At 50.2% G+C, this 26,676-nt stretch overlaps 1 protein-coding gene across 11 annotated transcripts in view; it reads right to left on the minus strand.

Moving 5' to 3' along the window:
- tenm2a (teneurin transmembrane protein 2a) overlaps positions 1 to 26,676 on the minus strand; it is a 136,039-nt gene that overhangs the window by 76,466 nt on the left and 32,897 nt on the right. The window contains exon 1 of one of the 11 annotated variants that reach the window (XM_062560774.1): positions 16,460 to 16,934. The exons of 9 other annotated variants lie outside the window; for them this stretch is intronic. In XM_062560774.1, coding sequence (XP_062416758.1) covers positions 16,460 to 16,511 — 52 coding nt within the window. In that variant the 5' untranslated portion in view covers positions 16,512 to 16,934. Of the gene's footprint in view, positions 1 to 16,459; positions 16,935 to 26,676 lie in introns of those variants that run through there. One more of the 11 variants, XM_037459751.2, reaches the window with a different exon arrangement.

Here is a 26,676-nt window from a genome sequence, read left to right on the forward strand (position 1 = left end):
AACGCGCCCTGTGAATCACCAAGCGACGTGAACGCCTGCAAGACACACTCAGAGGGAAAACATGCGTGGAAATTCAAATGGGTCCCAGTAACGGTGCTGTGTTGTGTGTTGCGGCTCCCTTGCTCTCCGCTGCACGCTGAGCGTATGCATGCGGCGTGCCTCGCGTTTGAGGAGATGCGCGCTGACAGCCCGGGCAGCCTCCGTCGGAGAGAGCCCCCTGACCGGGGAGGAGAAGAGCCGGCAAAGTGCAAAACGAGCGGAGGAGCGGGGGGGGGAGGAGCAGAATGGGAGCGGAAGAAGATGAGATGATCAGAGACGGTTAAATAAAACAGCGGGAAAAATAGAAAAATTAATGGAAAAAGCCGCGGCTGTGATCGTATCGCGGAAGCGGCGACGCAGAAGATAGCGAAGGCATCAAAGGGTGGATGGAGGGAGGGAGGACGGCATGGGGTGGTGACAAAACTGCTGAAATAAAGTGAAGAAGGAGACATTTAATAGGACCTAGAGCTGTGTGTGTGCGTGTGTCTATGTTTGTGTTGCGTGCGTACGCGTGTATACGAGCAGAAACTGGTGTAGGTGAGTGGCAGGGTGTAATAAGAAATGTGACCTATTGATTGGCTGCAGAGAGATGTCAGAGCTCAGTGGTTGGAGGGGGGAGAGGGGGGGGGGAACATCACGAGACAAAATGGCTTCCTTCCTCTTCGTCTTCCCGCTAAACGCATCCTCAGGATCTAACCCCGAGGTGCAGATCAAAATCGGGTTGTTGCACTATTACAATGTGCGACCGAGGGGCTGCGGCGTGTTAACTGTGCAAACCGACCCCCCCCCCGCCCCCCCGGATCAACAATCCAATTAACAGACAGCAGCAAGGCCACCTGGGAAAACACACGTGTTGTCTTTAGAGGAAAAAATGAAAAGCAGTCCACTACGGCAGGGGTCCCCGAGCTTTTTTTGCCTCGCAGACTGGTTTCATGTTAGACAATATTTGGGGGACCGGCCTTGAAGATCCTGGATAAATACGCCAGAAGGTGACGTGGTGGAGGGAGCGGGGGGGGGGAGGGGGGGCAAAGAAGCGCTGGGGCGACGCTTGGGAAATGCGTCAAGTGGGACCAGCGCATGTAATTTGGAAGAGAATCCGGTTACTTTTCAAAATAAAACATTTTCCCGAAAAAAAGAAAAGAAAAGAATAATTCTGCGACCCGGTGCAACGTGCACACACAACGTGCCATCTCTGCTCCCGCGGGCTATCGTGTCGTAAAGCAGGCGGAATGAAAGAGCAGGGCTTGACCTTGACTCTTGGCATTGCCTGTAACGGCCTGTGGAGGATTCCTCCTATAGTTTCTGCCCCTCGGTAACGAGCTCTCGCTCTCATGGTGGACTTTGTCTGTGTTTGCGTGTGGAGAGGAGGAGATCAGAGGGGTAAGTACACAGGAAGCCTATGGACAGAACAAACACTTTGAATGCCACCCAGATTGATTAGCTGGCCTGACCCGGACTCCTGCGTCAATGAGATGGAGCATCAAAGAGCATCAAAGGGAGGATGTTTAAGGGTGTGTGTGTGTGTGTATGCGAGCATGTGTCGGGTTCCTAATGCTGCTAGAAGCTACAGCTTATTGCTGATGAGGTTGTTTGATATTTTAAGGGGGAGATGAGTAAGAGTGACTTAACTTTTTTTTATTCTTGGTTTATTTTGTTGAACACTAAGCCAGCGGGGTTTGGGGTCATCAAGGTGTCCTCTATCGCCATTTGGGGTCCTTTTTGTGGATGCTGTCTTGTGTGTGTCCTTAAATGAAAGCAAACACCACCACTGGTGATAACCTAGGGGGGGGGAAATGTTTCATAAAAGGAGTGCCCATGAAGGACAAGAACTAATGCAAAAATGAAGTGAAAGTGTTGTCAGATAAATTGTAGAAAAGTAGAGGTTTGTTTTTGCTTATTTATATAGTTAGATATGTCTAACCACATGACAGATTGTATTTACACAGAGCCTGAGCTGAGTGCATCCTTCAATGTTTCCCTGTTGCACCGCATATCCGATGCAACGGGCCTGTTTCTTTTTATCACCGTCTCCATCTTAAGTTCCTCCGCCTGGCTGCTACAGACCCTGTGTTGACCAACTCATGCGGAGGCACATTATCCCATACGGGGCCCGTCTTAGATGATCAAGGCTACCTGATGAGACCCTGGGGGAGATGAGGGGAGGGAACGGGTGAGGTGGGAGGGCACACGCAGGAGTTAGAGGAGAAAGGGGTGTCGGGGGGGGGGGGGGATACAGGCGCCGAAAACACAATGAGGCAAAATCAGAAGATAAACGAGGCGCTATTTCAGTGGCAGGATTTATGTACTGTCAACATTACCCTCGCTATTAGGGGGAATCCAATTACTCTGCGCCTCTCCTCTCCTCTCCTTTCTCTCTGGGAGGGAGGAAAATAAGTGAGCAAAGGAGTGAAGGATGGAAAGAAAATGGATACAGAAAGGAGGAACAAGTACACCTCTGCATGATTTATCCAATTTCCAACACATATTTAGATATTAAGGGGAGGAAGCATAGGAAGCGAGGGCAGAATGGACTCAGAATCTGAGTGAAAGAGACAGCAAGGAGCGGGATGCACAATGGAGCCGCGTGGAGCCGTATCACATGGTAAAGGGACGCCACAGAGAGCTCTCGTGCACGTGAGAGAGAGAGAGAGAGAGAGAGGGAGAGGGAGAGGGAGAGAGGGGGAGTGGAGATTCGAGAAGAGGCTCCCTCTTGATTGAATTGCATGCACCTTAGCTTATAAATGGGTGATAAATTATACATGTAAGATGCTGAGACAATAATTATGAGCTGTTTTAGTGCAGAGGGGGCGGCGTGAGGACCGACGGGCCGACAGACAGACAGCGGAAGGCTGGAGTCGGCCAAGAGAAGGAAAAATTCGTGCAGGGTCTGAGAGTAGAGGAATCCCCGTGCATTATCAAGATATTACAGAAGTAGTTAATTGTGTGTGTGTGTGTGTGCGTGTGCACACGCAATACAGTGCCCTCAACGTATTGCCCTGGTGTGCCGTCTTTGTCTACGTGGCCCTGGCTGCATTGCCTCGCATTAATGGCGCTCTGTCGCCGCTTCCCCCGACGTGTTCTCAGCCCGACTCTCAGCTTCCTCTCTCTCCGTCACGCCGCGCCCTCCATTGGCGTTTCGGGAGAAGTGACGCGTTCCTCCTAAATCGCTTGATAATCGCTATAAATCTCACATCAAACCCCCAACTTCTGGATGGATGGCGTGTCAGCCCACATCTGGCACTCCATGAGAGAGGGATTCTGTGTGTGTGTGTGTGTGTGTGTGTGTGTGTGTGTGTGTGTGTGTGATGGTTTGGAAATCCATAAATGAGAGAAAAAGGAGAGGAAATGCGAGTTCTACAACTTGAAAAAAAGGAATGACAGAAAATCAAACATCTCTTCCCCAACGCGCCGTCCATCCGTCCGCTCTTCAGCCGGGCGTGCACTTGTGTTCTGATGAGCCCTTTATCTTGTTTTGCGGGGCCCCGTTTGGACAGAATGGGCGAGGAGCAGCGAGCAGTCGCAGCAGTCGTTGTTGTGCCCTTAAGCACGGCCACTTAACCCGGGCTAACTCACTCACTCAATACGCTCAATACCCAGTCGGGCAAAAATGGAAAAAGCCTGCAACGGCATGCTACTTAGCATAGGGAGCTATAAAAAGACACAGCTAATGCTTTGTCCACATTCCGCGCGCGCTTGTCCTATTTCGCTAAAACTGCATGTGTGTGTGTGTGTGTTTGTATGGGCGCATGATCCTTAGTGGCTAGCTGGGGGCACCGCCACACTGGATGGCGCCTTCGGCTCTGAGGCAGATAGCGACTTAGCTCTAACTGCTTCCCTCTGCTTGGTGTGCACACACACACACACACACACACACACACACACACACACAGTCGGAAAGGAAAGGTCAATTTCTTGCCACACCACTGCTCTGCCCAAGAAACCTGAATTGATTGATTTGACTCGATTCCACCGGAGGCAGAGAGTGACACGGAGCGAGAGAGGGGAAGAAGATGGAGGGATGGACGGACGGGCTGACAGCCCGGATGCGAAAAGAGAGAGAAAGGAGAAAGAGGGAGGGCGAGAGAGAGAGAGAGAGAGAGAGGCAGAAAGAAAGAGAAGGCAGAGAAAAGTAACAAACGACGGAAAGGAGGTTGGAGAAGAAAAACATGTTTCCTGAGTGCGTTTCATGCACTGGAAAAAATGTGAATTACGTGCCAATAATTCTGTCATTGTCTATTATCATCACACACACACACACCTTGGTGTGAACCTGGCATGGTGGAAGTGTGTGAGGAGAGGTGCTATTGGATCACTCTATTCTAGTCGTAGTGTCGGAGAGGAGTGGGGGGGTGGGGGGAGGGGGGGGGTGGGGGGGATTGAGATTTTTGTGTGAACAGATGGTGTTTACCTAGTAGCAGGTTGGTTGGTTCACCTTACCACCCTGCCTCTGTCGACCACACCATTATAGCATGCAAAAAAAAAAAAACCCACAGAACTAAAGAACTTACACACGCCACTCCTCTCATCCGAACGAAGGGCGATAACTCAGGGAGCCGCTGTCGGGGAAAGGATGGAGATAAACGAGGGGTGACGAAATGAGGGAGAAAGAGAGCAGCCAGAGATAGAGGGGAGGAGGAGAATTGGGCCATTGGTGTTTTTTTTTTTTTTTCTTATTATTTTTTTCCTCTGGTCTGTAGTTATGTAGGTCACTTTTTTTCCTCTCCGGCTCTTGAAGTGGGGAATTTGTGAATCTGACACAATAAGGCACTTGGCCCGCAGTGACGCTCGCGAAGGCGCTCCGTCCTCCCTTTGCTCATTTGCGTTTGTGCCACCGCACAGCTCGTCCGAAAACGAGGCCCCTGATCAGAGGAGGGGGGGGGGCAAATGGAGGGAGGATGGTGTGGTACGGAAGGGGGGGGGGAGGGGTGTGTGTGGTTTGGGTCGGTTGGGCTTTGTGTATTTTTGTAGCTTTTGCAAAGCTATAAAAAAAATTAACTAATTCCTTGAAGGCCTGTAAGTTATATTTGCCGTTTCGTGGCTTCACTTCTGCTCTGTGTGAGGTGTTTGGAGACCTAAGGTAGGACCACAAATCCCGAACCTCTTTAATTATTCACCTGTAGCTGTGGCCAACACAGAGACGGAAAGACAGAAAGGGAGGAAGGGAATGTTTTCTTGATGACATTGCATGTCATGTCAGTCTTGAAACGTTGTAAAATGTGGACCTAACGTGCAAGTATACACACACACACACAAGCCCACACCCACACACATGGAGGAGTAGACCGGGTGCAGTGTATGGGGTCTGCTCTCCAAGGAACAACTTGGGCTGCTAAAATAAGGCTGTGTCTGGAAAGAGGTGGATTCCCCCTGAGTGGGGCACAGAAGAGCACTAAAAGCTAAGTGGAGTTGGGAAGAAAAAAAACAGCCCCTAGAATTGGAGGAGAGAGCGAGAGTAGGAGATGAGAGAGGGGGGAGGAGGTGAAGGGCAAGCGAGGGATGCAAACACAAGAGGAGGGGGAAAGTGCAGGAACTAGTGAGGAGGACAATAAAAGTTCCTCCTGGACTCCATAACTCATCCTCGTCAATGCGCTGTCAGGCATTAATGGTACATGATGTATCGTGATGAATCACTACAACTGGACGTGATCTTAAGTGGACGCGTCTAGACAGAGAAGGGAATGATGAGATCAAATCCCCGCATGCTTCATATAGCGAAGGCAACATTCGAGGAATAGTGGCTGCGATGCCCGAAGAGGGAAGGAATGTTCCGCACAACTGGAGGAGACGTTTTACACGGCCTCAGAGGGGGGAATGAAAAAATTCCAGGGTTTAAATGAATCATATGTATATAATAAATTATTGTTTTATTTATTTATTCATTTAAAAAAAGACCAGGTCAATGCAATATCTGTCAATGCAATAATGCAATATCTTGGACTGTAAAAAGATATTTATAATATGAATAGATATAGGATTAAAATCATTGCACGTTAAAGCCCTAAACGGCCACACATGTGTGTCTTTAGTCCATAAGGATGCAATTAGTGTGACCAGGAAAGTGCTTTACAGCTCTAAAGCCACGGATAAAACACTGGGGTGTCACATTGGCATCCTGACAGAGCTCTCTGCTCTCGTCTCCTCTCCACCCTACGACGTTGAGCCTCCCCCTCCTGCCCCCTCTCTCCCTCCTCCCTCGATTTTTATGCCTGGGTGCCTGAATGTCCGCTCCCTCTTCTTCTCCGTCCCAGGCCTGTGTGTTAGTACACATGGCACTCCTTCTCCATCAGCTGCTTTTGTTGCTGTTCCAACGGGACGCCGACTCTGGAGTAACGATCGGGAGAGAAGGAGGACAGAAAAGTAACTGACGTCGCTGAACGCGTCGCCTTGTCCACACAGCTGCAGCGGCGAGACTGAATTGAATTATATTTTTATTTGCCGGGCCAATCGCGTTGGGGAAACGCACAGCCGAAGCCAGGAACAACAATAACACAATTTGCAGATTTTGGCAGCGGAGCAGCACTGTCTTTAAGTTGTGTGCATGTATATTTCTTCATGCACGTGTGTGTGTGTTGCCACACGTGTATTAGGAGTTATTTGTGGCCCCTGCTGTTGTTGGCTGAGGCTAAAACAACAGACACATTGAAATAAGAGGCTTTTTATGTAATCCTTAAACAAAAAACATCCACCTTTGGTACGTTTCACTCAGCCGTCAATCTTGCAGTTTGTTATTTCCGGGCTCTATTTATTGGGCGGCTTGATTTGCTTCTATTGTTTGTTCCTTCTCAAAGATGACTCTACAGGGCCTGGAATTGGCGAGTGGCGCTTCAGAATGTGCGAGCCCCCGTGATCGGGTCACGCCTTTGACAACAGAAGCAGACAGAGACAGAGAGGGCCCCCCCGGCTGTGTCTGACGGGGGGGGGGGGGGGGGGGGGGGGGGTCGAAGTGGTTTGCCAGCTACTCTAATTGAGAGCGCGGCAAAAAGAACGGGCCGACTTTCGCGTGGCCGAGCAACGCCCTCGCCGCGGACGAGGCGGTAAACAACCTCCGTCGGTTGTGTCTCCGCCCCCGCGGCGAGCGGTCGGGAGAGACGGGAATGAGACGAAGTGTGGAGCACTCCCACTGTCTCCTCTCTCCGTCTTCTCCCCTCTGCTCTCTCTCTGCTGCCCCCCCCCCCCCAGTGTGTGTTTGAGTGGGTGAAACACTGCCACAGTCCAATAGTCCCGCGAGACACCTCTTCAAACACACTGGAGAAGCACTGCCAAGGGTTCACTAGCTGGACCAGTGTGTGTGTTTGTGTGTGTGTCCATCCGCACGGATGCTCTTCAGGCCCCTGTTCGCTCTCGAATCCACTCTTCTATGTTGTGTTCCATGCGTCACAGACGCACAGATTCCAAAGCAACCTGGCATCGGAGCGGCGGTCCCTCCTCCCTCCAAAACACACACATGACACATCGCACGCCACACACGCAAACACAGGCAGGCGTGTAATTAAGCAAATATACCGGGCCTATTAAGCGGCGGGGGCCTCCCTGCTGCGTCAGACATATTAAAACTCAGGATCAGTACTAAACAATTACAAGACGCTACAGACGCCGCTCCGACCCCCCTCCCCCCCCCCCGGATGGAGCCGTTAGGCGCGGGCCCATTGCTTTCTGCCGCCTCGTGTGGGCTTTAAACCGGCAGGTTTTCTGTGCTGGCGCTGCTCTCTCGCCTCGTGTTTTATTCAGCGCTCGCCGATTGTTGGCGAGCGAGGGCCGCGGGGACCCCGAAGGCTGCGCGCGGCACTAAATAAAAACCACTTTGGCGACACGCGCCCCGTTAAAAATGTTGAGAGCTGCGGCATGAGGCAGAAGCAGGATTTGCTGACGCCTTTGCTGCGTGAGCGATACGCAGGGCGGAGGAGTGATTTGTTGCCATTACTGGATCTGAAAAGTCTGTAACTTGCGCTTTACCTGAAGAGCACAAAAACCCTCCACCATTGCCTCTCCTGGTACGGCGACTTATGTCGTTCTCCCCCCCGCTCTCTCTTTGTGGAGCGCATTTGTGCTCGTCTTACTTTGCGGACATTGCGCCGCCTTACAGGGTGTTTCTGCGTGAAAAAAATAAATAAATAATTGCTGCGGACACAAATCATTAAATGACGCCCCGGGATAGGCCGATGACTTTTCTTGTACAATACGGAGCCTCGCGGTGTGTTCGCGTGAGAATATTCTTGTAGTTGCTGTGCATTTGTGTAACATATCACCAGATGATCTGAGGTGTGCATCTTTTCCTTTTTACATGACCGGCTTCCACATCTCGGAATGCCACTCCCCAAAGTTTAAATCCTTTTCAACTATTTTCACACGTTAAACCCTTCCGATGTGTGTACGAATTGGGTTATATCAATAAACCTGCTTGCTTTCCTTTCCTCCCCGGCTTCCTCTCAGCTTTCCTCCATCTTCTCCTCTGCAGGAGAAGAGGGAAGTCTAACAGCTGGATAATCCTGCATTACATCCTTAATCCCCGCAACACACACACACACACACACACACATACACAGGTGAGCTCACTGACGATGCTAAACAATAGATTCAGGTCCTGGAGAGGATTGCACACGCCTGCACTTTTTTTTTTCACCAAATAGTCAAACTATTATTATCAAGTGACACATTGTGCACAGACATAGTGTTTTCCCCGCTGTGACACTAATTGTATACAAGCGCAGCGCCTGCCCACAGTGGACTGTCACCACGGGGTCCCACACCGGGCTGTCTAAGAATGTATTATGGATCAAAATAAACCAGAGGCATATAGAGAAGGAGAAATGAAAGAAACGAGGCAAAAGGTGAGAGAAATGACAGCGATGAGAAATGAAGAAAAAGAAGTGCGAGACGGAGGCAGAGCGGCAGGCGAGTCACGGGCGGAGAGGGACGAGGGGAGGGCCGAGGTTTCCTGAGCAGTGGCTCTCATTAACTAGTGGCCCCCGGGGGGGGTCCGGTCGCTCGCCGTTCATTTGTTTAAAACCCGAAGCTCGGCCGCGGACAAGCTCGACCTCCCTGTCGAGGCCCTCAGAGCGCACAGGCCCGGTCCGACAACCAATGAGGAGGCGCGTCCCCCGATATGCAGACTGAGCACCGACGTCAGTGACTCATCTCACAAAACGGTCATTTTTCGGGGGGTTTTTTGGTGGAAAAAAAAAAACGGACACGGCGGGATCCTCCTCCGTTTCTCACATGAAGCCCGGGATACAAATCAGTCGCGTCGCGATTCGGAATACTCCAGACTCGCTCTGGTGCACTTGTGTGTGCGTGTGTGTGTGTGCGTGCGTGCGTGTGTGTGCGTGTGTGTGCCCTTCTGGCCGCACCGCCTAAGAATAGAGGACCATAGTCAATCAATAGCAATCTACGGCCAATCTACGGCCTTCGCAATGCTAATGGAACCGTGCAAGAGCTGGCATAAGGCCAGTGCCATATCACTGCAGCATCAGTCTGAAAGCGTGCATGCTCGTGCACACACACACACACACACACACGGGGGAAAAGGGTTGAGAGACAAGTGGGGAGAGTCACAACATGTGTCATTGCAAAAGACAAAGAGTGAAAGAAAGAGGAAGAGGGGGGGGGGGAGACAAATGGCACGGGGTGATCGGGACAATGATCGATGGAATCATTTCATTGCCCCTCTCCTGCCCCACTGCATGGTCCATCTCCCCTCATCCCCCCCCCCTTGAGCGGTGGTCATTAGGAGCACACACACACCCACACACACACACACACACATGCTAACACACACGAGAAGGCTAAGTTTCACTTTGTCATCGTCCCTAAGGGAAGGTCACAGATGTCCTGTCTCCTCCAAACACACCATTCTGCTAAGTATGGCAGCGATCGCATGAGTTTATGATATTCATTATTCAAGCAAAAATTAGGGTGAAAAAGAGGCTAGTAACGTACAGGGAAAAGGGTTGCGTAACTATATGGCGTACATTAGGTCACAAGGTTGCATGACAAAGTATTTGTGTATTGTAATTACAGTGACTTGTCAAAAAGTCTGTACTTCCATCTGAATACTGTACTGTGGAGCAAAAAAAAGCCAGCCATGGTGTTTCTCCATTTCATCATCTCCTTACGGATGTGGGCACATTGTGTGGAGTTAATTGAGGGAAAAGATTTTAGTAGAATGTCATGCACCTCAAAAGATTGATGGACAGCTATGTACTTCCTTTTTGGGGGATAAAAGCAATTTGAGTAGGTCCATCAAAGTAATTCAAAAGTAATAAAACTAACTCATCGTGCATAACGGACTGCAAGGAGACAGGCTGGAGGGCCTTGCTGTGATTTAAAGGATACATGCAGACTAATCGATAACATCCTTCTCAAAAATGATGGCATGGCAGGGAATGAATATATAGTGCAATATGTCCCCCTGTCCTGTTGTATGACCTCAAGTAAACCTTCACTGACCGCATTAAATATTTTAATCTGAATGTTATTTACCACAATCAATTATGTCAAACAAGAACGTTTCGAAGGCTTGAAGTGTCTCGCCCCGACCTGCTAGTAACACCATGTTTGGGTGAGTTTGGTTGTTTCTATAATCAACGACAAGGTTTCGGGCCAAATTTTGATGTAAATTTCATTTCATTTTATTTAACCATATAGTTTAAACTTGCTATTTCATCCTCTACCCATCACTTTAAGAAAGCAATTTTACCATTTGTCCAATTCCTAATCTCACTATTTCAGCTTTTTCAAGGTATTTTAAGCCAGCTATTATTTATTGTTACAATTATTTAACAAAACTATTTTCATAGCTTCTAGTAACTGCCTTCTTTGTTAACTATTTATTTTGAATTGGATATTTATATTCTATTAAATATATATATATATATATATATTTTTCCCCCCCAAAAAACGAAATAGCCTTCCTTTTCAAGCATCTCCTGACAGCGGGTCCCCTGGTTGGGGATCACTGCGATGAGGTTTGTCCGACACAATGCTGGGGCCGCTCCTCCGCTTCTAAGAGGTTCCACTAATATTTTATAACAACACCTCCTGCCGCTTGAGAAACAATCCCACATTTGACCTATTTTTCGCTTCAGACGCAGTGCAGCCAAACTACCTGCTGTCTGCAGAAGAGGCCCGTCCTCTCTCTCTCTCTCTCTCTCTCCCGCTCTCCCCCCAAACTGTCAGATGCAACTTTGCGTGTGCCCGCCGCCAAATTGGTTTCACATTCTGTCGGCGACGTGACAGCTCGCAGCAAAGGTAGTCCCTCCTTCCTCCTTTTGTTTTCATGTTAATGACATAAGACCGGAGGAGAGTGTTTGGGATAGGGGGAAGGAAGAGATGAAGGAGACAGAACAAAAGGAAAAAGGGGGTCCAGAGTTCAGGGGGCTGGAGTCACAGCTTTGGGGAGAAGGATATAAAATATGAAGGGAGGGGGTGAGGGAGGAAGGCGGACGTGGGCTCGGCGGGCATGCGCAGGCGGCGGGGAGAGATGGCAAAGAAATGGGCAACATTAGATAAGATGAAGAATGCAATGGAGGACAGTTAGCCGGGTTTCCAGTTTACAAACAACGGCGTGATGACTCATTGGGTCCGCGCCGCCGCAGCGACTGCCCCCACAGGGTATAATGAGGCCGCGTGGATGAGAAACGGCACTCCCAGGGCAGAAAACCCGTTACAGCACAAACGCCGGGATCAATTTATCACTTCAGCCTGACTGTAATTGTGACACATTCATCTGTCACGTAGTTAGCTCTGTCACGGATCGATCACTTTGAGCGTTGACGTTGCACGGCTTGAAAAAATGAGATATCGCTGCATGCTACGCGGTTGCTTCTGAAAGAGGATACAATGCTTTCGGAGAAGTCAGAGATGAATAATGATGATGAACAGCTGTGTGCAAATATTCCTCTTCCTTATTGATATGCGGCGCAAAGTAGGGGAAAGGATTTCAATCAACCGCGATGGAGGCTATTGCTGTCTTCTTCTTCTTCTTCTTCTTTGTTTTTTGTTTGAAGTGAGAGCAAAGAAATGCCGTAGACGCGAGGACAATGAGAAGACGGCGCCAGGTGTGAGCAGAGGGACGGCTGGAGATGAGAGGAGTGGGATGTGTTGGGGTATAGGTGACACACATGGCAGCGCCACATGCAGATGGTACACATGGATGAGCAGCCAGGGTGGTGAAGCGTCAAAGCAGCCAGCTCACTCATCACACACACACACACACACACGCTCAAAAGCATGCTGAGAACACTAGTTAGCTTGCCAGCCCTTTACTCACCCAAATCACCACTGTGAAAATTAATACCTCCAACCCTCCATACGAAAAAAAAAAAAAAAAAACTCCATAAAAGACATGCACACACACACACACATCAAGAAATCAATAAGTGCATTAAATATTTAGATAGGAAAATGTATCCATAAAATTTTAGGGGGGAACCTTTTTAAAAAAGCTTTTATCATCGGTTCAATAAAGCAAACGGACATAAGGCCCGACGTTTTTTTTTGCGCGAGTCGTGTTAAAGTTTGAGTCGGCAGTGCGCTCCTCCGTCAGCGCGACACAAACTCAGCGACGCACAAAGTGCTTATTGACGGGAGACGAGACAATGCGGGGGGGGAAAAAAAGCGCGGGCCTCCCTTTTGTGTCGGCGTTTTCAAACGTGCGCACAAAGCCATCAAACCTCATGTGTTACACACAAACACGCGGGGCCCTGGCGGGCCGCGCACACAATAAAGCGCGGTGCGTCGGGGGAGGACACTGGGGGGCTGAAAGCAATCTTCCGGCTGACCTTGAGCGGGGAGGACAAAACGTGTGATGGAAGGAGGAAAAAAAAAAAAGAAAAGAAACAGCCCAATGCGAGGAAAAGGAGTGAAATACATAATCTATCCTCCACTGGCGGAGGGAAACAAATGCTCTCACCGTGATTGAGGACACATCGCTCTCGTGCACACTCACACACACACATATGTAGAAATATATATACACATATAAATATATTTATGTTTCTACACACACGCGTTCTGGCTTAGAGCAGCATACTCGTTGGAAAGGAGAGAAACTCATTTTCCAAAAGGCGCGAGGGGGGGGGGGGGAACAGAAAGAAGAAAACGGAGAAAGGCGATGCGGAGCAAGAAGGCCTTGGGTGCAGAGGGAGAACAGAGGAGTCGGGATAAAGAGGCCAGAATAGGTGGAAACAAAGAGGGAGAGCGAGCAGAGCAGACAGAGACAGATGGACGGAGTGAAGAGAGGGATGGGAGAGAGGGGGAGAGAGATGACCGGCCTTGTGTAGATGACTGTCGTTGCTCACTTTCGAGGCAAAGTCTTAATGACTCACGGCTCCGATACTCGTACGCATAATCAAGCTGTGCGTGTGTGTGGGTCCGCGCGCGCGTGCACGAGCCACTAGTCTTACTAACAGAGAACTTTATTACCATCTGTTCCCACACATGCTTATTTGTTTAGCCGTGACACGCTCGTCTTCTTCAATTGCTCTGCTATTTTTCTTCTCTCTCTCTCTCTTCCACTTTGTGTCTCTTCCAATCGCCTCTCCTTCTTCGTGTCTTCTCTTCGGGGGAGCGGGGAAGGAGGAGGAGGGGGGGGGGGGGGGGGTTGGTATTCCAATAAATAGCATCCAACCCAAAGGGGAGCCATTGCCTTTACCTCAGTGATTTTCTAACTACCTCGCTCATCGCGGTGAAATGGTCCCGCGTTCCAGCCATTTTAATACAAGTGTGTGTTTGTGAGAGCGAGAGAGAGAGTGTGTGTGTGTGTGTGTGTGTGTATGCGCGTGTGTCGACCCTTGTTGAGTGTGTGCCTCAGTACCTGCAGAGGCCATTAGGTGGAGCTGGTGACTGACTGAGAGAGAGGGAGAAAAAGAGACGCAGGATAGAGGGCTCACTCTTTTTTTTTCTTCTTTATCACCTCTATTTTTTTTGGGGGGGGGGGGGGGGGCAGTGTGTGTTTTAGGATGTTCAACAGGTGTTTCATTGCTTGTGTACAGTAGAATCAATTATTCACAGTACACGGGCTGCACTCACTAGGTGGTAGTAGTATCTCAATGGCTTTAGGTAAAAAATCCTATTTGTGCACCCTTGAGCGTGACCTAATTGCAGAGCAACAGCAGATACAGAGGAGAAGACCCCTTTTTTCTTCTTCACGCCATACATTTTAATGCCGGGGTATACGATCACAGGTGCAGCTAATAACATTGACGACCACGTATTGCGGCCCCCGAGTATGGGACGGCTTAACGTTATAAAATACACCCATGGCGTGTGTCAAAATGCTCGCAGTGGGCGGGGGGGGGCATGGGGACATCAACTGAAGCAGGGCGTCAAATCAGCAGGACTCGCCAAGAAAATTCTGCTAAATGGGACTTCAAACGTGACCCTACTGCAACAACAAAAAATACCCCCCCCCCCAAAAAAAAAAAAACACAGACAGAGTTCTCCCGGATTTGTGAGAACACGCGGACACCGGTGCACCTGTGCATCCACAGATCTTGTTGGCGGCCCGGAGAACAGGGACGGCAGCCGGGAGGAAGCGCAGGTGTCCACAGATGGAGCTCTATATGTGCGTGTGTGTGTGTGTGTGTGTGTCTCTCTCCCTATACACCACAGATGGACCCAATCACACCTCTCTCTCTCTCTTGCTGTCTCTCTCGCATGGCCTATAGCTACATGATGTGCGCGGGTGTGTGCGACATCCTGACTTGTTTGTCGTCACGTTACAGTTGTTGTCTCCTGAATGAGTCTCTGCGTTTGTTTACACCTTCAGCCGAGCGCGCGTGGCACTGACTGTAGCTACTTTTCGACGTGGTGATACTACGCATCCATCCACCTATCGGGGGTTCAAGCCAATGTGCAAGTTACAGTGAGCGTGTGTGTGTGTGTGTTCGGTGAGACGGGCACAAGCCGCTAAAACAAAACGTTTTCAGAGCATGGCATGCAAATGAGTCCTTAGGATTGTGAAGTGTCTGCTGGCTGGAGATAACACTTGATTTCATGTCACATTCGCACGCTCGGAGTCGGCTAAAACACGTGCGAGGTGGCCTGCAGAGGGCCTGTCTGTCTCTCCGGCGCGGCGGGGGGTCCCGCTGGCCGACGGGACCGCCTGCTCTGCGGAGCAGGAAGTGAACCGCCGATCTGTCATCCGTCTTCATAAACCCACCAGTCAGGACCCTCCTAATTAGTCACCATGGAAACCGCGGCTAATTCCCCGGTCTGCCATGCCAATCACGTCCCGTTTGTGGCAGCAATCAGAAAGGCACATTTATCCACCGCTGGGCCGGATCCGTGTAACAGATGTGTACGTGCGTGTTTGTTTGGTGTATGTGCGTTCGGGCAGTTCAGGGAGCTTGTTGTGTGAGAGTGTGTGTGTGTGTGTGTGTGTGTGTGTCTCTGTGAGGGGGTGGAGGGTGGGGAGGGGTACTAGTGAAAGGCCTGTATTTCTGAGACAATGTCGCCTTTATATTCTGGCAAAAAAACAACAACAATCAAAAGCCGCAAACAACCCATTTTACGCCTGTCGGGCTTGTAAATCCAAAATGTTTGTTCGGATAGGAGGCAGATGTGTCAGAGCCGCTGAGAGGGGTCCGTGCCGTGTTGTGATTGTCTGTGGGAACTGTTTGATTAGCTTGACGAGTGCTACCAAACCACCCACAAAGCAATCAAATGACACACACACACACACACACTCTCTCAACCACACGGAGATGCAAAGACATCTTACCTCTATGTCAAAGTGCTCTGCCCCCCCCCCCCCCTGCTGTTTCCAAATAACCCCACACCCCACTCACGGGGCTACCGACAAAACAGGCCGCTTTGATTTTCCCTTTTCAGATAATATCACATCTAAATATCTAATCAATTAATCAGCATTGAATTAGAAAGGCAAATACTTGGAAGTAACCTTGTAAATATTGAGGACCCCCTCGCACGTGAATGATTTAGGGAGCAGGAGGGAGGGGGGGGGGGGGTCACGTTTCATTTCCCGCCACCAGTGAATCACTGTAAATACAATCGACTGGTGCTCACAAGGAGGCTTGGATGGGGACAGGGGGGGGGGGGGGGCGCACATTCCTTCCCTCTCCAAAATTAAAAAATAAAACTCACGTAGGAACTCACACACAGAATGGCAGCACATACATCACTGGCATTCACGGATGCCAATCATAACTTCAAGCGCACATCAAAGCCGAGCTCCGTATAGATTTATGCCGTTTGATCCAGCGCGCGCAACACGTTCTCTCTCACACCCCCACACACACACACACGTGCACTCTTTCGTGCGTGCCTGTTACCTACATTTACCTACATCACAGCGAGGTCAGAAATAATTCCAAGATGCAGAGGACATACGGGACGGGACCGGTCGGGGTGTGTGTGTGGGAGGGGGTTACAAGGGAGGGGAGGGGGGGGGGGTTCTTACCTGTCTCATGCGAGAGGGTCTTGCTTCTTCCCGTGTTGCCCGAGTGATGCATCGCTCCGTACTTGTCTCTGCCTCCGACGAACCCTCTACACTGCTCTCCTCTCCTCTCCGCTCCCTGGAGACTCCTCCGTTCTTGGTTCTCAATCGTCCGAGCACCCCCTCGCAACTCCCCGCTCGCGTCAAAGTCCTCTCCCGCCTGTCGCCTCTCCGTCTCGCCGGTGGTCTCTTCTCCTCGCACTTCTTCTTCTTCTTCTTCCCCCTCCCTCCCTTCCTCCCTCCCTCTCCACTCGTGTGCTCGCGGCGGAGTCCTCGCTGAAGGCACAGTCCGCTGGCCGAGTCGCCGGAGCGCGCGCGCGGGAGCCCGCGAGACACACGCTCACCGCGGCGCACACGTGTAGCTGGAGGAGAGCAACAGCCACGCACCAAAACACCGGAGCCGGGTGAGGGGAGCTGGTGTGGAGGTGGGTGTCGGGGGAGGGGTGTGTGTGTGTGTGGGGGGGGGGGGGGGGGGAGTAAAAGACAAGCCCCGCACTGCTTTTACCCCTGTTTTTTTCTCCTCGAGACTGCTGTTATTTAGCGTCTCCCTCCTGTTTCTAGTCCTTTTCTTTTTTTTTTTTTGTTGCAAAAATCCGTCACAGGTCGAAGCCGGCTCGGGCGCGGGGGAACGGACCGATGAGGAGGCACCGAGCGGGGAAAAGAGAGCGCCTTTCAGCCCGAGGCAGGCAGAGCAGAAGAGATGCGGAGAGATGTGGCTGCGACTCCATCCTCCATCTGCCCACAGCTGAGACTGAGAGCAGACTCGACGTGCACACGCACTCTCACTTTCTCTCCCTCTCTCTCTCTCTCTCCTCCTCTCTCTCCCAGCAGCGCCGCACCAGCGAGATGGAGGGGGAGGGAGGATGACGGCGGGAGCTAACGGATGAGCCAAAAAGGGGGGGGGGGGGGGGGTGGGGGAGATAGAGGGGGAAGAGGGGAAAGAGGGAGAGCGGTAGTGGTAGAGGGAAACGAAGGAGGGAGAGGAAGAGCCCACAAGGGCTGGAGAGCAAAAATAGTCACAGGATGATGTGACAAAGAGTGCACATTTGAGGCAGGGGGGGGGGGGGGGCAAGGTGGAAGGAAAAAGGGAGGCAGGCCAGGGTTGAGGGTAAAAGAGGGGAAAGGCATGGGGGGTGGGGGGAAGGAAGGGCAGAGGACACTGCGGCGATGAAGCCGGCAATATGTCAAATCTCACACAGGCTCGCATCCACGTCATGTCCCTAAATAGTAAAGGAGCAATGTCAAACGATGGCTGGTGGGGGAGGGGGGGCGGGGGGGGGGGTGTAGCAGCCGCAGAGGTGGCCTCTTTGATAAAACTGTCAACCCGACACCAAAAGCCATCGCGTGCAGCGACGCCAACGAGGGGGAAAACAACTCTACTCTTTGAGATCAATCGCCTCGTCCTCTGACATGGGGACGCCGGGTGAAACCGGATGAAACCGGAGCCACTGGAACACAAACAGTGTTCACAGAGACCGGCCACCAGCACAGGTGTGTGGATAGGTGAGTGAAGGTCCTAGTGGCGCCCACCAGAGGGCAGCCATCTTGTCACGCATCAGCCAACAAGGCAAGAGGGTTATGGAGGGGGGGGGGGGGGGGGGGTTGTCTGCAGCTCGTCAGCAGGCTGGAGTATTAACATAATCCTACATCACTGAACACATTGATCAACATTCAGCTCGCATTTAGACAGCCCTGCATCACGTAGAGCTGTTGGTGCACATTTAAGAGAACTCGATACAGCCAAGGAGGAAGGACAGTGGGGCCGGATAATGGCAACGCTGTGCTTCTCTCTGTTCTCGCTCGCCGGAGGGGAACGAGCGCGGACGCCGAAGGTTACGAGAAGAACGCGCCAATGCAGGCGCGCGCGCACGCACGCACGCACGCACGCCGCCGCCTCGGAGCCAAAGTGAACGTTGGAACGCGCTGGGAGCCCACCGACCATCACGGAACAGGTGCGTACACCGCGGTAGAGAGAGCGCCGAAGGCCCGACGCACGGGCCACCCCTCCAGAGGGCCCGCTGTCGGCCTCATTATCTGCCTCTTCACGTGACACTTTCAGACGCCATCCATCATCCCCAACGAGTCGCAGGGGCTCGCTATAGGCGCCGCACACGCACACACACACACACACACACACACAGGTGTTGAGGCCTCGATTTACGGTGGGCACAGACGGGGAGGGTGGGGAAGGGAAGTGGGGTGCGGAGGAGCGGGGGGGGGGGGGGGGGTCAGGGCTATGACTTCATCGCATTACAGTTGAGAGCGCAGCGGCGTAAGGGAGAGAATCAGCGAGAGCGGAGGAGGAGACGCTGGATTTCTAGATGAGGTTTGCGTCGATTTGTCATGATGAAAAAAGAAAACCCATCCGAGACAGAAACAAATTGCTTTCTTGACAACACCTTGTAATACTCCATCACGCGCACGCACTGGCACGCCCCGTGCGTATACGTACACCCATGCGGGTTATTTATCACTGCCATTCACGATCATTATACCTGCCATATCTGTGTGAGCACATATATATATATATATATTTTAAGGTGCACAAAGGTGAGATAAACAGGAGCTTCTAATCTAAAAGCGTGGCGGATGTGAGGCCGCATGCAAGAGATGTAAGGAGAAGGAGCAGGTGGTAAAGGAACAAGAAAGAGAAGATATGGAAAGGTCGCGGACAAAGGAGAATGAGGATCGTGTGTGAGATGAAGATAAAACCGGTGCTCATTAGGCCTGTTATGCAGATTGACTCAATGTCTCCCCCTCTTCCTTTATCTCCTTCGACACTCCTTGGATTTGAATGGCAAGCCGCTGATTTCTACACTCCCAGCATGTTGTTTTATATTCCCTCCATTCTCCTCTCCCTCCACACAGTTCCTTTCTTCCCTCAGTGACAGTTTTTTTTTTCTTCTCCCCACCCTTTACCCTTGCTTGTTCGCCATCCACCTTCCTCCTCCTGCTTCTCCTCCTGCTACCTGCCTCCCGAAGTGAAACACCAAGGGAGAGCAGGTGAGGGGGAGAGAGTGGGAAGCAGAGAGAGAGAGAGAGAGAGAGAGGAAGGGGGGGATTGGGTGGAGACAAAGTAGGTGTGCTATAAGGTGCCCCCATGGGTTGAACACGGTCATTTGTCACGAGGCTGAAAGCTTAAGAAAAGACTAGTTAACCTTTACAGCTGATCCCCGCGAGACATGGGGAAAAAACACAGCCCCGCAGAAACACCTCCAGGAGCACACATACACAACCACAGACACACAAACACATGCATGAGTGGCTCCTGCAGTAGCCTTCACAATCGATAGCGGTAGAACCGCTCTACAAGAAGAAGCCCCCCCCCCAACACATTCCCTCTTTTCCCCCAGCGAAAAAAGGGCTCATTGTCTCCATGGTCCATGGTGTCCCCCCCCCCCCCCCCCCCCCCACCACCACATGTCATGCTGACACCACACCACAGTAATTAATCACCTTGTGCTAATGAGCTACTAACTAATGACAGACTGACGTGCCTCGGCCAGTGTGCGCATGTCTGTGCGTGTGTCGCTGAGTCTGCGCGGACATGTTCGAGTGTCGCCCGAGTCGCCCCCGGCGCGCTAATGTGATTAATAAGGTTAAGCTCTTATTATGCTGGGCGCACAAGGAGTACACTGCACACACGCACACACACACACACACGGACACACACCTTTATACAAATAAGTCACCCATGCTCACAGATACAAAAAAAAGAAATGATAATCCATCATCAACAGGGCAGAGTGACTTGTGTCGGCCTGTTGGAAGTCTAAGTATAAATGAAACTACGGCAAAGAAAGAAATTACGAATCTCCTTTATACCCGTCACCATGTATTCTCATTACTCAGAGGCTGAGTCTGCTACACACTAATTACATCTTAGCGAAGCAAATTTTCGCAACGTTTTCCTCGCATAAGTTTACCGGCCAGACTATTTGTCGTTAATTTGCCTTCATTCGCGCCAGAAAGGTGGTGTTGCTTATCTCTGTTAAGACAGTATTCATTTCCACTATCCAGCATGGAAATAACCACTATTTCTGCTCTGTACTTGTTATGGGAATAACAAGTACACAAACGTCGGCTCCGCGAACGCCATCATATTCGGGGTTAATGACATCATCCGTCGCCGCACACAGCTCAGCGGATTTCACCGACTCCTCCAGGTACTGCGTCTGGGTGACTGCCGCCTCCAGCGCTACTTCAGGCCAACTAACTTAGTATTCAGTTTGATGAACTGTAGGCTCTGATCGGGACACCAACTACCGGCGTTCAATCTCAGCCGCGGAGCGCTCGCCTGTCTATCTGTCTCCGGTGAGTGGCAGTTTCTAAGATATATTTGTGCCTTGGCAGCAGAACGCCGGGGATGACGAGCGGAATATCTCAATGCTGATTGACTTTCGCAAGACGGCGCTCTGCAAATCTTTGGCCAAAGTTTCAACTTTTGCGAATGAGGAAGTTTATTTCATTCGCTCCAATTGCTTTTGTTTGTGTCTTTCGTGCCATTTGCACCGCGCGTTGAAATTTTGCGTGGAATCCATTCACGCAAATAATTTGCTCCGCTTTTGATGAACGTACCGCAGAGGGGAGATTTGGAGGCATGCTGAGCTAAAGACGTGGGAGCAGAACCTGTGATGCCTGCTCCATGTTGGTTTGGACATTCTGAATTGTTGTCAGACACAGACGGCTGGCTCAGGCCCGTGGAGATCTGTGCTTTGCCTCCCTCCCAAACTCCCTGTCCTCCTTCCACCTTCCAGTCTGCTTTCAGCACCGTGGACAGCGTCTCAAAGGAGGCGCTTTATTAAGAGGTCCGAAGTGTCCTCCGGACAATGTCCTTTGTTTACGTGCACAGCGTGTACCCTCTTCCTTTGCAATAACGCCCCCACCCTGACAGTCCAACCAATTAGAGTGTAAAAACAGAGGCACTACATCAAAAAGGGAACACAAATATGAACGTCTCCCTGTGACAGCGAGTTACAGTAGAGCTCTGCACCTGGAGTCTGCTTAATCAGATGTATTAGACTCTAAAGCAGCTGCTTTCCAATTCCAAGAGAAATGTAGTTACAGCAAGATGATTTGATGCTCTGGAGAATCCTTGCCAGCGCATGTACAGTACCACGTGTGCTCCAGTGTCTCTGTGACCTAGCTGAGCCCCCCCCCCCCCCCACCCCCCTCTCCCCGGCCCCCACAGGAGAAGTTTTGGCACATACCGCGACTCATTTGCATTCTCTCAGCTCTCTCAATTTTTTCCTCTCTTTTCCCGTGGCTTTAGACGCAAACAGCTGCTTAATGGTCATAGCTCTTCAGAGACAGGACATTGGGAAATACAGAGGGGGTGAGCCAGGGTTCTTCCACTGCCAAGCGTGTGCATGCACACACATAGACACACCAATACCCAGACCAATACGCGTATACAAACACACCAGGTAAAGCCTGATTCAGCTACAGTTCTGAGAGTAAATGTGAACCATTTAGCAGATGGTTTTCTACCCAAAAGTGACTTAGGAGGCTATTCACACTGAATTGAATTTAACTACATTAGCAAACAAAGGAAGGCACACATGCATTACGCTGCAGCTGATGTGAGAGAGAGAAATACTTTGCTATGTCTAAAACAATTCTGGCATTTGAAAAGACACCCAGCATATGAGGAACAGGCTTAGTATCTACATGTTCCAAGCAATGGAGACTGTTTGTGAAAACCCGAGAAAGAAAGGGGGATTTGAGGCTTCACTTTTATTGATGTAGAGCGGTATTTGAACCTTGCATCTTAAGTGGAACTACATCACATCTCCAAGCTTATTTATCTGCTTGCCTTGCGCAAAGGGCCCACGGACACCCACAGACGGGGTGGGTTTCAAGAGAAGCCAAAAGAAGGGATTTGGTGAAACACGAGACAAGGGAGAGAAGGTCATCGCCTCGACGTGTGTGAGTGCGGAGAGCCGCCCTGGTTCTCTTCAGCGGGCAACCGCACGTCTTGACCTTTACGTCTATGAGAGTACTCAAATGTCCTCTTTTTGACAAAAGCCCATTGTCGAGAGCAGGTCAGTGCAGCGCCCACGGGCACAAGCACACACAAAGCCCCCGATCGATTGATTGACAGGTTTATTGAGCCACGAATCATAGCTGTTTGGTCTCAAGAGCTATAAATGAACATGAAAACACTGAAGAATATTTGACCTAACAAACAAAAACAAACACTGTTCTGTAATGTACTGTTAAAGTAATATGTTGAGGATTAAGGGGAAGAACAATCTGTCAAACTTATAAGGATTTATTTGATTCTATGCAGACGACTGACTTTTGGTTCAGTTTGGGTAGTCTTACAGGTCAAGAAATGTTGTTTTATCAGCTTAAAGCTGAATGAGTTTTCCAAATCTTCTGTGCATCTGTGCTTTTGGGTGACAAAGACTCATGGTTAAATATTGGACTGGCTCTAAATCGTCAACAGAATTGTTTTACACAGCGACCGCCACTGGGGGAAATACTTTTCGACAAAACCATATAAGACATAACATATGAAATACAGCCGTTCTGTATTAACAACGCTAATTGGGCCTTACAAATTGCTGCCTATTGAATTCAAGCTGTCAGGTAAAAGACTTTTAACTCCCTTCAAGTGCGGTGGTGAGATTCATGGCCACTGGATTGAGAATAAATCCTCCCTCTCCTCCTGTGATTGGCAAACAAGTTGGCCACCTCGGGAGTGGGTTTAGCAAAGGCTCAAAAACAAAGCACCTCAAACTCCTGACCGCAGTCAAGCAGAGGTGCGTGACACGACATTCATTTTGCAGCTCTAATTGTTGTGACAAAACTGTTGGCTTCTGTGATGAATGCCAACCTTCTGGTTTGCTGTCAGGTGGGGTGAAACACTTTACTCGATGGGCCCAGAATCCCCTCCTTATGTTACGATTCAGAAAGCATTCACTGTAAAATAAGCCTTAAAGATGGGTGTGGTTAGAAAGGGAAAATGAAGAGGCATACACAGATGCACGTAATGAAAAGAATATAAAAAGACACACCTTCACATATCTAGATGGTGATGAGAAACTTGGCGGATAAAATCACCCTCTCATCACAGAAATGGTGCCCCCCCCCGAGGAGAAAGCTGAGAACATATAAACCTGGATCCATAGAATGCAGAAGGCCAAAGACACAGGAGGGAGACAAGGTTTCCCACACAACGATTGATGGCTTGTAATTTCTCTGTTTTCTGTTCGCTAAAGATGATGAATCCCTCCACGGGAAATTGAAACAGACTTCGAACAAAGAGCGTGCACGCGAGCATGGCCGCCACAAACCACAGCGTGGAACCAGAGGGCGCACCACATTCAGTGTCACAAACGTTCAACTTCTGCTTGTGAACGCAACTGGAGATGATCTGGAATCATGTGTGCATCTCTCAGGTCCACAAGGGATTGCTTTCCAGCTGGAATATTTGAGCAGGTTGTTTTACTGGACGTGAATGCTATCTCTTTACCAGACTGAATAGATTACAATGCCTCTGCCACGCAGATCAATACACGCAAGCTATAGCTAAATTAATTGGTTGTGACAACGCAAAGGAAGACCACAGAACTTGTGAGAAGAGGAATTGGGATGAGGGAGGGGGAGGGGGGGGGGGGCATGTAAATATAGCCCGGAGCTCATTGTTCGCCTGCATTGTGCATACTCAAAACAGTCATTGTTTGTCAATCATTAATTTCAATGTGAGCGGCCCGCTGAATGCGCAATCTATTTATTTGTTTGCGGCAAACGCCCTTGAGATTTCTAAATAATATTAAAAACATCAAATCTGAAAGAGGAAAATACAATGTCTGCAAAAATAGAGAGAAAACATTGGGCAGTGCGAGGTGACAAAAAAAGGGGGGAAACCAGTGAGTTTGGGGATTTCTGTTATGATGATGGATGTATGGAGAGAATAAGGGCTCCCAGAGGGGGGGGGAACGTGTAGAAATGGGATGGCGCCTGTCCCTCGACACCTCTCCCTCTCACCTCTCTCCACTCACGAGTCTGCGCTCTCCCTCTCATCGCGCCCCCGCTCTTGTCACCTTTGACTGCCCTCTCCCTCCTCCCGGCCGTGTGCTGCTGCCTGAGACACCCTCGCCCACCATCCTTCCTCCATCCTTCTTCCTCCGCGTCCATTTACTCATCCGCTTACAACCTACAGCCAACACGGACAAAAGACCAAAGAAAACTCTGCACCCCAGTGGGTTTTCCTCTTCAGCACACTCAGCTGTAGAGGCTTTCCGTTTTTTTTTTCTCGTCTCTTTACCCAGATGACACGCTTATACAGTACACTTTTTCTCCCCATCAGAAAAAATGTACACCCAGGAGCCGCGAGTCCCTATTTCTTGGCTGTCTCTACCGCTCTTTGCATTCACGTCGCCGTGCCGATTCAACAAGTCTGAGCTAGGGGCCTGGGAGGGAGGCTGACGGAGGCCTCTCTCTCGTCCCGCGTGTCCCGAGCGCTCGACACGCCAAACGGCGCCGACGCCGCCAGGGCGCCGGTAGAAACAGTCCTCTCCACTATTCTTCTTCGTTCCTCTCTCCACATCTATTGCTTGCTCACTAATTAACAACACCCTCCCCAAGCCTCTCCTCTTCGTGCTCCCTCCCCGGAGAGGAAAAAACAAGCAGCTGTCAGGGTCACGCTGGCAGCTGAATTCCAACTGACTTTGAAGGGCAGAGGGGCAGAGCAACTTTCTCCAGAGGAGAAGCCGGTTAGAAACACTGCACGCGCACGGAAAACAAGCATACAAACAGCGTCCAATATCCATGGCCCTATCCCCTATACACACACACACACACACTTTGAATCAATACTGCATCTTAAGTCGGCCTACTGCCTCAAGGTGAAGGCAGCTTGGATCTGTGGGCGGCTCTGCATGTTTGCGTGTGTGTGTGTGTGTGTGTGTGTGTGTGTGTGTGGTGGTGAGGGGGCATACATGATAATTATTAAATAAAACATCTCTAGTTAAATGGTGAAGCTCGACGAACAGCAGCGCACCGCTCGCAGGTTCGCTCGTGTCCTCTCGGGCTCCGATGTGTTTCACAGGAACCACCTGGAGTCGTCTCAACTCTCCACAGACACAAGGAGTCAATCCCACCGCGAACGCGTGGCTCAATTTGCTGCTCTCGCTGGGTCCAGATGGGTCGATGAATCACATTGCATCTTATCAATCATATCGGTTTGATATCTCTCCATCTTGTCTGTTGTCCGAGTCCTCCCTCTGTCACTGTCTCTTACCATTCATCCATCACGCACAGGAGAGCCCTCTGCGTTATGAAGCCAAGCCGATGTTTGATCAAGACGTTTACATCGCTCTCAATTCAGTTTTCTGCCGATATCTCTCAAATGGAGTCGATAACTTGATTAACTCACAAAACTTTACATCATAAACAAGCCTTTCGAAAGGAACTTTGTGTGCAGCGGTACCAAGAAATGAGGGACATCACAGGTCGAGTGCACTTTGTGTGTTTTGTTTTGAGAGCACCACATTTTATAATAAGTGCTGCTCCAGGTAACACGGTTCCACTAAGTTGTTTGGCTTTGATACAGTAACACTTGAATATACTCTAGCTCTGGATTAGTTATCTCTTCAGGTTAATAAGACTACTTTGGTTTCCGGGTGGAATTAGCCGCTATGAGGAACGTTAGTGCAGACGTATTAACAAATGCAAAAATCATAGAGGTTTACTGCGTTATGTATGTATTCATATATGCTCTCTGATGTCCCACAGAGAGCATGAAGACACATGCCGGAGAGCCGGATGCGACGTAATCTTTTGAGGAGGATAATTGAATATCCTACACAAAATGATTACTTTCGCAGCTCCCACATTCAGCAACTTCCCTCAATGGTTCAGATAGCCACGTGATCGTGCTTCGCAGTGCGCCGAGGACGGATTTGTTTGGTTTCAGCTCGACTGAGAGCTTTTCATTCCGTCCCGAGAGAATCCGCCCGAGTCGAGCAGGCCGACGCGCTCACGTTGGAGTTGTTGGTAAAGGTTTGGACACGCCATTTGTGAGGTGTTTGGCTTCCACAAACAGACAGACGACTCACTCCCCTGTAATGTTTGTCTTATTTACACAACGTGCTCTTATATTTGCAGGTTTCTGTTTTAGGCTGTAGTCAAGATCGTGAAGCCTGACTGGTTTCGGTGGCAAATAAAATCGG

The sequence above is a fragment of the Pungitius pungitius genome, chromosome 2 (genome assembly GCF_949316345.1).
Source record: "Pungitius pungitius chromosome 2, fPunPun2.1, whole genome shotgun sequence".
Classification (NCBI taxonomy): Eukaryota; Metazoa; Chordata; class Actinopteri; order Perciformes; family Gasterosteidae; genus Pungitius; species Pungitius pungitius.